Consider the following 10,685-nt stretch of genomic DNA (forward strand, 5'->3'; position numbering starts at 1 on the left):
CGAATGTTGAAATTTTCGTACTGATTTTGACATTATATTAGTCTAAGTCTTCCGCATATTTTCGTCTTCCGTTATTATTTAAATATTGATCACCTGTTATTACAAATTATTAAAAATGACTAAAATGAAGGAGTTAAAATTTCTAAATTTCGTGGCTTGCCTAACTTCTACGAGTAGGCGCCATCACGACTCCCGAGAGTGGGAAATCCGGATCGTGACAATATATAAAGGGGAGCCCATCCATTTGTAAGACACGAGACGTTGACAAAAGAATATACATTCATCACTTTCTTGCTTATTATTCATTAGAGTTGCCTTATAATTTATTATTCTTACTAATCCACCTCGAGATTGTCATAGCTCGAGGTCAAGACTTGGCTTGCACACTGGTTTGACTTACTTTATTCATCAATTTATATATTTAATTCCTTATTTATCAATTGGTATTGGATTAAATCATATATCTTTAAAATCACAATATAAATATAATTGTTACTCAAATTTTAGGGTAAACAATTAAAAAACAAAAAAGAGAAGAAAGAATATAAGAGGCTCAGTGTGTATTTCATCGGACATCTGCTATCTCTTACTAGCACAGAATCGAGTACCAATTTGTGCCCGATCGAGACTTAAGCAAATGAGGCAGAAAATGCAAGAAGCTACAGTTTTCAAATAGATTTTGATTAACCTTGGCTTCATTAATTACTTCCTCACACAATGGAGCTTTAATAGCAAACGACAAATCATGGAGCCAGCTCTGCAAATCCCAAATCTTTTAATTATGCGTAGAAGAATATAGCTAGTTTGATCCTCATTATGATGAGAGATATATCCAACTGATGCACTGTCAATACACAACTAATTAGAAAATACATATTTCATTTTTGCATATATAATGCTGGTGATCAATATTTCTATCATTTATTAACATGTTAAAAAAATAATGTATTTGCAAATCTAACCAATGGTATCAGGAATGCTTTCAAAATACGTACTACTTTATAGTAATAATTGATTAAAAAACTGTAACATGTGATGCGTATGGTTGAGAAATCTTTGCTTGACTCACAAAAACTTCATTTAAAGATTGCCAAAGAGGGAAAAAGAAAACAAGTCGTTACTCAATAGTAGTGCTATATATAACACCCCACCATGCACACACGTTTAGGATAAAGGCATTAAAAGCTGAAGCAAATTCTTCTTTCTGGTATGGCTGCCACTACTAGAGATGCTTTGGATGATGAAGAAACCCAATTCTCCTCAATACCAAAGCAAGTGTCCCTTCTTTTCCCAATTCCTAAGTCTGAACATCTTGTCTTCTTGTTTTTCTATCTCTTTCTTTTGTCCTTATAATAATCTACTATATTTTAGCAGGATTGATGAAGAAAATAAGAAGAAATCCCCTCTTACACTGTCGCAAAGGCTGGGATTGCCTGACTTCTTTTCTCCGGATGTCAGTATATATATTTTATCTTTAGCTCAAAACGAGATAATTTTATTTATGGTCATTGAACTTTTACTTTTTTTTTTGTTACTTAAAAATCATTCAACTTTGTATTCATTACAAAAAAAGTCATTTTTCTTTCTTTTGTTACACAAAAATCATTTTACTTTGCTCTAGTTATCACAAAAATCACATTTTTACTTGAAAAGTCTATTATGGCCTTAATATTATATAAACCTTCGTATTTATGTAATACCTTCTATATTATATACTATACAATATATTTTTAACTATTTATTTTACTTATAAATAAAATAACTTAATATTTTTTCTTTATTATTTTTATAATATATTCATATATTTAATTTTTTTCTTAACTTTAATATTCAAGATATATTAGTAGCGTTATAAAACAACTTTTTTTAGTAATTCTTTTTTTTTATTATTTAATTGACCGACCAAAGTTGGTCGGTAATTTCCGACCAAATTTGGTCGGATACCCTTCCGACCTTCAAAATAACGATCACACGTTAATGGTCGCGTTTTAGACGGTTATTGGCCAGTACCGGCCAACTTGGTCGATTTTTTGGGACGATTTTTCCCGAATTTCTAGTAATGTAATTTTACCAAATAACCAATTGTCTAGGTAAATCTCCAAGAAAATATCCTCAGCTAAATTCACATGTAGTACCTAGGGATTTTCCTTCAGATAAACATATGATTTTTTCCTCATTTTCTTTGTTTGTTTACTTGCGAATTTTCTCACGGAAATGTACTTGCCGATTTATTTTTCTACTAATATATATTAATGTTATTGATAAATTTAATAACACTACTAATATATTTTGAAAATTAACGTAAAAAAAATTAAATATACGAATATATTATAAAAATAATAAATAAAATAATATTAAGTTAATTTATTTATAAATAAAATACATAGTTAAAAATATATTATATATTATATAATATAGAATGTATTGCATAAAGATGAAGGTTTAAATAATGTCAAGGGCATAATAGACTTTTTAAGTAAAAATATGACTTTTGTGATAACTAAAGCAAAGTAAAATGATTTTAGTGTAACAAAAGAAAGAAAAGTAACTACACAAAGTTGAATGCGTAACAAAAAAAAGAAAAGTGACTTTTGGATAACAAACACAAAAGTTCAATGATCATGGATTAAATTATCTCGCTCAAAAGTGCTACACTATATGTGCGTAGCTCTGATAACATTTAAATATCGAGCCATGAATCATAAGTTTCATAGGCATCTGAATATCACAATCTCCACTAAGTCAAATTAAAGATGTATTGTACTCCCTTCATCCCATTTTGATTGTCCCTTTAGCTATTTTCATGTCTATTGAGAAAACAATAAATATAAGATATAGTTTTACTAAGTTATCCCTATTAAATGCTATATGCCTTTTGAGAATTCAGCAGCTCACCAAAGAAATTACTTCATTAATATTAAGGGTATAGTTGAAAACAATTAACAAATTTAACCTTGAATTCCTAAAGTGACAACTATTTTTGGGATAATATTTTTGAGTTAAAGCGAACATTAAAATGGGACGAAGGGAATAGTAATAAGTGCTAAATTTAGAATTTATGTCTTGAACCATAAAATCTAACAGTCATGAGTCATCAAAATAGTAATGTTGTTATAGCTGTCATCAAAACAAGTAGTACCAAATATGACGACCCTAGAAATATTTGTAGTAGCTAGAGTTGTTACTCTGCGTACCTATGGAAAAGTTAACAGTGACAATGGTATCTCCAGAAGTATATTTTATTAACAGTTTAATTGCTTTTTATCATTTTAAATTTTGATTATAGGTATGGCGAGCATCGGTGGGAGAGCTTCTGGGCACGGCAGTTCTAGTTTTCATGTTGGACACCATAGTTATTTCTACCCTCGAAAGTGATGTTAAAATGCCAAATTTAATCATGTCAATTCTCGCTGCAATTACGATCACAATTCTACTCCTTGCCGTGTTCCCGGTGTCCGGAGGCCATCTCAATCCGGTCATCTCCTGCTCCGCCGCCCTTGTCGGAATTATCTCCATGTCAAGAGCCATAATTTACATTGTGGCACAGTGTATCGGCGCTACTTTAGGTGCACTAGCGCTCAAAGCAGTTGTCAGCAGTAGTATTGAAAACACTTTCTCACTTGGTGGTTGCACTCTCACAGTAATATCATCAGGCCCAAATGGCCCAATTACTGTCGGCATAGAGACGGCCCAAGCATTTTGGCTAGAGATCTTTTGCACATTTGTATTTTTATTTGCTTCAGTTTGGATGGCCTATGATCATCGTCAAGCCAAGTCCCTTGGGCTTGTCACTATCATGTCCATCATTGGGCTAGTGTTAGGCCTACTTGTGTTCATCTCGACCACGGTCACTGGAAAAAAGGGGTACGCCGGAGCCGGGATGAATCCAGCGAGGTGTTTCGGAGCAGCTCTTGTTAGAGGAGGCAACCTCGGGGATGGACATTGGATATTTTGGGTTGGGCCTGCAATTGCTTGTTGGGCCTTCTATTTGTACACTAAGATCATCCCACTACAACATTTTCATGCAGATGGTTACAAACATGATTTTTTTGGCGTTATCAAGTCTTTGTTTGGATCAGACGCTTGATTTTCCTATTTATGAGAAATAGATGTATTCTTGCGCGAAACTACTCAATATCGCCTATGATTATAATTGTGTAAAGAAACAAAGTAATAAGTTGAAGAAAAAAGGAAGATAAAGTTGAGATGTTTAGTGATTCTTGAGCAATTGCTTGTTGGGCCTTCTATTTGTACACTAAGATCATCCCACTATAGCATTTCCATGCAAACGGTTACAAACATGATTTCTTTGGCGTTATCAAGGCTTTGTTTGGATCAGACGCTTGATTTTCCTATTTATGAGAAATAGATGTATTCTTGCGCGAAACTACTCAATATCGCCTATGATTATAATTGTGTAAAGAAACAAAGTAATAAGTTGAAGAAAAAAGGAAGATAAAGTTGAGATGTTTAGTGATTCTTGAGCAATTGCTTGTTGGGCCTTCTATTTGTACACTAAGATCATCCCACTACAGCATTTCCATGCAAACGGTTACAAACATGATTTCTTTGGCGTTATCAAGGCTTTGTTTGGATCAGACGCTTGATTTTCCTATTTATGAGAAATAGATGTATTCTTGCGCGAAACTGCTCAATATCGCCTATAATTATAAATTGTGTAAAGAAACAAAGTAATAAGTTGAAGAAAAAAGGAAGATAAAGTTGAGATGTTTAGTGATTGTTGAGCATTTTCTTGTTGGGCCTTCTATTTGTACACTAAGATCATCCCACTAAAGCATTTCCATGAAGATGGTTACAAACATGATTTCTTTGGCGTTATCAAGGCTTTGGTTGGATCATATGCTTGATTTTCCTATTTATGAGAAATAGATGTATTCTTGCGCGAAACTACTCAATATCGCCTATGATTATAATTGTGTAAAGAAACAAAGTAATAAGTTGAAGAAAAAAGGAAGATAAAGTTGAGATGTTTAGTGATTCTTGAGCAATTGCTTGTTGGGCCTTCTATTTGTACACTAAGATCATCCCACTACAACATTTTCCCATGCAAACGGTTACAAACATGATTTCTTTGGCGTTATCAAGGCTTTGTTTGGATCAGACGCTTGATTTTCCTATTTATGAGAAATAGATGTATTCTTGCGCGAAACTGCTCAATATCGCCTGTGATTATAAAGTGTGTAAAGAAACAAAGTAATAAGTTGAAGAAAAAAGGAAGATAAAGTTGAGATGTTTAGTGATTCTTGAGCAATTGCTTTTTGGGCCTTCTAATGTACACTAATATCATCCCACTACAGCATTTTCATGCAAACAGTTACAAACATGATTTCTTTTGCGTTATCAAGGCTTTGTTTGGATCAGATGCTTGATTTTTCTATTTATGAGAAATAGATGTATTCTTGCGCGAAACTGCTCAATATCGCCTATGATTATAAATTGTGTAAAGAAACAAAGTAATAAGTTGAAGAAAAAAGGAAGATAAAGTTGAGGTGTTTAGTGATTCTTGAGCACTTGCTCGTTGGGCCTTCTATTTGTTCACTAAGATTATCCCACTACAGCATTTCTATGCAGATGGTTACAAACATGATTTCTTTGGCGTTATCAAGGCTTTGTTTGGATCAAACGCTTGATTTTTCTATTTATGAGAAATAAATGTATTCTTTCACGAAACTGCTCAATATCGGCTATGATTTTAAATTGTGTAAAGAAACAAAGTAATAAGTTGAAGAAAAAAGGTAGATAAAGTTGAGATGTTTAGTAATTCTTGAGAAATTGCTTCTTGGGCCTTCTATTTGTACACTAAGATCATCTCACTACAGCATTTCCATGCAGATGGTTACAAACATGATTTCTTTGGCGTTATCAAGGCTTTGTTTGGATCAGACGCTTGATTTTCCTATTTATGAGAAATAAATATATTCTTGCGCGAAACTGCTCAATATCGCCTATGATTATAAATTGTGTAAAGAAACAAAGTAATAAGTTGAAGAAAAAAGGAAGATAAAGTTGAGGTGTTTAGTGATTCTTGAGCAATTGCTTGTTGGGCCTTCTATTTGTACACTAAGATCATCCCACTACAATATTTCCATGCTGATGGTTACAAACATGATTTCTTTGATGTTATCAAGGCTTTGTTTGGATCAGATGCTTGATTTTCCTATTTATGAGAAATAGATGTATTCTTGCGCGAAATTGCTCAATATCGCCTATGATTATAAATTGTGTGAAGAAACAAAGTAATAAGTTGAATAAAAAAGGAAGATAAAGTTGAGATGTTTAGTGATTTTTGAGCAATTGCTTATTGGGCCTTCTATTTGTACACTAAGATCATCTCACTACAGCATTTCCATGCAAATGGTTACAAACATGATTTCTTTTGGGTTATCAAGGCTTTGTTTGGATCAGACGCTTTATTTTCCTATTTATGAGAAATAGATGTATTCTTGTGTGAAACTGGTCAATATCGCCTATGATTATAAATTGTGTAAAGAAACAAATTAATAAGTTGAAGAAAAAAGGAAGATAAAGTTGAGATGTTTAGTGATTCTTACTTCTTCATTTAGTTCGTTCGAGGTATATTTGTCACAATATGTATTAACTTGCTTAGAATACTAAGATACTTTGTTGTTATCTAAACTTTCTTAATATCATATTCAAATGTAAGTCATAAACTATATACAAACTTCATATAGTCCTCATCTTTACACTACAAAGAAGTTTCTAAAGCAGCACTGCTCATCTACATCAGAGTGAATAATTGAGAAGAAACCTGTAAAAGTAATAAGTTTAAACTCTCTCCATCCCATATTACTTGTCCACATTACTAAGAATATCTGTCCTAAATTACTTTCTCCGTTCATTTTTAGTTGACAAGTATTCTAAAAATAAATTTTTATTTTTACTAGTCATTTTTCGCATATCAAGAGAAAACATTTATATTTTCTGTTTTGCCCTTATCATTAATTACTCATTCCAAATCATTTTCAAATCTATTAAGACTCTACCAATTAATATGGGTATTATTGAGGTAGCTAAGTAGTGAGCACATGACAACCATGTGCGTTAGTTAGTTAGGCGGTTAAGATGGAATATCTAATTATTGTTAGAAGGTTGTTAGATGAGTAATAATTGTTAATTAAATAGTTAGTAGATGTCTTAGTTTTTGTATAAATAGGTGTATACTGTACATATTTCTCTTAGTCGAAAAATGAGGATAGTTGATTCTCTCTCACTCGTTTCCTTTCTCTGTTAATTGTCCTCCATAACTGAAGCTCAAAACTTAGCTTGCATGGATGCGTAGCTCAGTTTTGTTCATGGTATCAGACAAGAGAGGCCATTAATATGGACCTAAGCTCATCGATCTCAACTTAATTTTTGCAATTCACTTTGATTCTGTCGTTTTATCTTCATTTCTGAAATTCTAGGAAATAAATTGAAGAAATCATACAATGGCGATTGTTGATAATATGTTGCTAGAAAATCTAAGTCACAATCATCCTCCATGTCTACATTTAACAGACAATTCAGGAGTTGTCTTAATCTCACTGCAGTTGACAGGATCGGGCAATTACTCTGTATGGAGTAGGCAATGTGTATTACGATATTAGGTAGATGAAATTTATTGAAGGTACCTATAAAAATGAAAGTTATGGTCTAAATTTGACAAATTTGTGGGAGAGATGCAATGCGATTATTCTATCGTGGATAATGAATTGTGTTTCGAAGGATTTACTGAGTGAAATTATGTATTCCTCAGATGCATGTGCCGTTTGGAAGGACTTGAAGAAGAGATTTGATAAGGTCAATGACTCTAGAATCCTCTAGTTACATAGAGCTATAGTCACTGCAAATCAAGGAACTAGCTCAATTGCAACTTATTTCTCAAAGTTGCATAAACTTTGGGCTGAATTTGATTGTTTGGCACCCGCTCATGGTTGTGATTGTCCAAAGGCAAGTGAATATGAGATTTTTATGCTTAGGCAGAAGCTGTTGCAGTTCCTCATAGGACTCAGTGAGGCATATGAACAGGCACATGATCAGATGATGATGGTCTGTGAATAAAGCCTACTATATACTGATGAAAAGAGAAAGCCAAGGAAGTATGGCAAATGCAGTAGTTCCTGGTGACAATGCTAAGCTGACAGCCTTGTTAACTACAAAAGGATTCAATACTTAGAAGCCTAGGAAGAATTATAGTCTGTTATGTGATTATTGCAAAATGAAAGGGCATACTAGAGAAGGATGCTATAGATTGATTGGTTACCCTGATGACTTCAAGTTCAAAAAGAAATTTGGAGGCAATACAACTCACAATGCAATGGCAGGGGAACCCAAGCCATAGGCTGCATCAGGAAGAGGAGTGATCTGGATGCTTTCAAGGTTCCTCAAATTCCTCATGTCACAGTAGAACAACACAACCAGATACTTAGAATGCTCAATAAGGAGAATATGCTAGAAGCTTCAGCTAATATAGCAGGGAGTATTAATGCTTTCTTTGTTGATGATAATAATCATGAGTGGATTATAGATACTGGGGCTGCAAAGCACATGATTTCTAATTTGGACATATTAGAAAACAAATTAGAAGTTGTTGGAATACACTAAAAGAAAGTATACTTGCCTAATGGAGAGGTATCAAATGTGACTCATATGAGATCATGTAATATAGCAAATGCAGGAAAAATTGATAATGTGTTATACTTACCTGAGTTCAAGTATAATTTATTGTCAGTGTCTAAGATCACAAAGGAGTTAAATAATTATGCAGCTTTTTACCCTGAATTTTAACTACTTTAGGACATTTGCAGTGGGAAGGTAAATGTGATTGGTAAAGAAAGAGAGGCCTTTACCTATTACCACAAACTACTGCTAGGAATAATAAAGGGATACTTCAAAGTTTTGGTTACAAAGAAGGCAGACTTAGACATTGGACTATGGCATAGAAGGCTTGGACATGCTTCAACAGGAATAATGAAGCATTTTTTTTATTAGCCTATGTTGAATGTAAAAGGAAGATAGACAATTGTAATGTGTGTCCTCTAGCTAGACATTGTAGGCTACCAGTTAGCACAAGTAGTAACAAAGTTGAAGATGTGTTTCTCTTGCTACATATTGATGTATGAGGACTATATGCTGTACAAAATTTTGATGGCAATAAATTATTTTTGACAATTGTTGATGATTATTCACGGATGATTTGAGTTTACTTGTTGAAACTGAAAAGTGATGTATTGATTTTACTAAGAAATTTTTGGAAGCTAGTTCAGACTCAGAATAGACAAGTCAAAATGTTAGAACAGATAATGGGACAAAATTTATAAATAAGGCATGCATTAAGTTGTTCCAATAGAATGGAATCATCCATCAGAGGACATATGTTTATATACCTCGGCAGAATGAAATTGCTGAAAGAATGCACAATCTTGTGCTAGAAGTAGAAAGGGCAATGAGGTTTCAAGGGCACATAACTCTGAAATTTTGGGGACACTGTGTGCTGACAGCAATGTATGTCATTAACAAGCTACCATCAAGTGTATTAGCAGGTAAAAGTCCTTTTGAAGTCTTTCACAAGAAGAAGCCAAACATTGAACATATCAGACAATTGGTTGTCTGTGCTTTGCAAAGAGGATGAATGTTCATGATAAGTTTGCAGCTAGAGCAACAATAATAGTTTTAATAGGCTATTCAGAAGTGACTAAGAGTTACATCTTATATGATTTGACTAAGCAATATATTTTTTTGAATAGGGATGTTATATTCAAAGAGTCCTTGTTTCCTTTTAAATATAAGAAACAAGAAAAACAACATCTATTTGTAGACATGGAGCTTCCAGAACATGATGCAGCATTCAACTCACCAACTATTCCATTTGTAATTATGTGTGTTATGATGGATTGAAGCCAATCTATTAGAGTTATTTGGGAGCTTTCTCAGTTGTTGTTGAACCTAAAACATTCTATGAAGCATTCAAACACAAGAGGTGGGTTGAAGCCATGAAGGTAGAAATCCAAGCCTTAGAAGACAACAAGACATGAGAACTAGTGACACTACCAGTAGGAAAGACTCCTATAGGTTGCAGATGGGTTTGCAAGGTGAAGTACAAAGCAAATGGAGATATTGAGAGGTTCAAGTTACGTTTGGTACCCAAGGGGTATAGCCAGAAAGAAGGCCTGGACTACCATAAAATATTTTTTCCAGTTGTGAAAATGGTTACTATGAGAGCAGTGATTTCTATTGTAGCAATTGAAGGGTGGCATATACATGAAATAGATGTATATAATGCCTTCCGTTAATGGGGGTCTCTATGATGAAGTGTACATGAAGTTACCTGAGGAATTTTCCAACCACGGGGAGAATAAAGTCAAGGTGTGTAGATTTGTCAAATACCTATATGGGCTGAAGCAAACAAGCATGCAGTGAAATGTCAAGTTAACTGAGGCACTGGTTCATCAAGGATTTGTGAAATTTCTCTAGATTATTTTTTATTTACAAAGAACCAAGAAAGTAAAATAGTGGTCATCCTTATATATGTGGATGACATGCTAATAACTGGTAATGATCTGATGCTTATAGAAGAAACCAAGAAGCAATTGTATCAGTTCTTCAAGATTAAGGATTTGGGGGAACTGAAATATTTCTTGGGCATTGAGTTCTGTAGATCTCAC

The 10,685-nt window shown here is 33.5% G+C and overlaps 1 protein-coding gene across 1 annotated transcript; it reads left to right on the forward strand.

Moving 5' to 3' along the window:
* Positions 1–1,113: 1,113 nt before the first annotated feature.
* On the forward strand, positions 1,114–4,213 carry LOC107809188 (uncharacterized). The gene is made up of 3 exons (XM_016633778.2): positions 1,114–1,271; positions 1,375–1,453; positions 3,287–4,213. Exons 1-3 carry the CDS (start codon positions 1,210–1,212, stop codon positions 4,085–4,087), a joined length of 942 nt encoding a protein of 313 aa, XP_016489264.1. The 5' UTR covers positions 1,114–1,209; the 3' UTR covers positions 4,088–4,213.
* Positions 4,214–10,685: the final 6,472 nt, after the last annotated feature.

This window comes from Nicotiana tabacum, chromosome 6, assembly GCF_000715075.1.
Source record: "Nicotiana tabacum cultivar K326 chromosome 6, ASM71507v2, whole genome shotgun sequence".
NCBI lineage: Eukaryota > Viridiplantae > Streptophyta > Magnoliopsida > Solanales > Solanaceae > Nicotiana > Nicotiana tabacum.

Coding starts and splice junctions, on each gene's coding strand:
- LOC107809188 (XM_016633778.2), top strand. CDS start 1,210: ATGGCTGCCACTACTAGAGATGCTTTGGATGATGAAGAAACCCAATTC. Junction 1,272..1,374: donor CAATTCTCCTCAATACCAAA/GCAAGTGTCCCT, acceptor ATATTTTAGCAG/GATTGATGAAGAAAATAAGA. Junction 1,454..3,286: donor CTGACTTCTTTTCTCCGGAT/GTCAGTATATAT, acceptor TTTTGATTATAG/GTATGGCGAGCATCGGTGGG.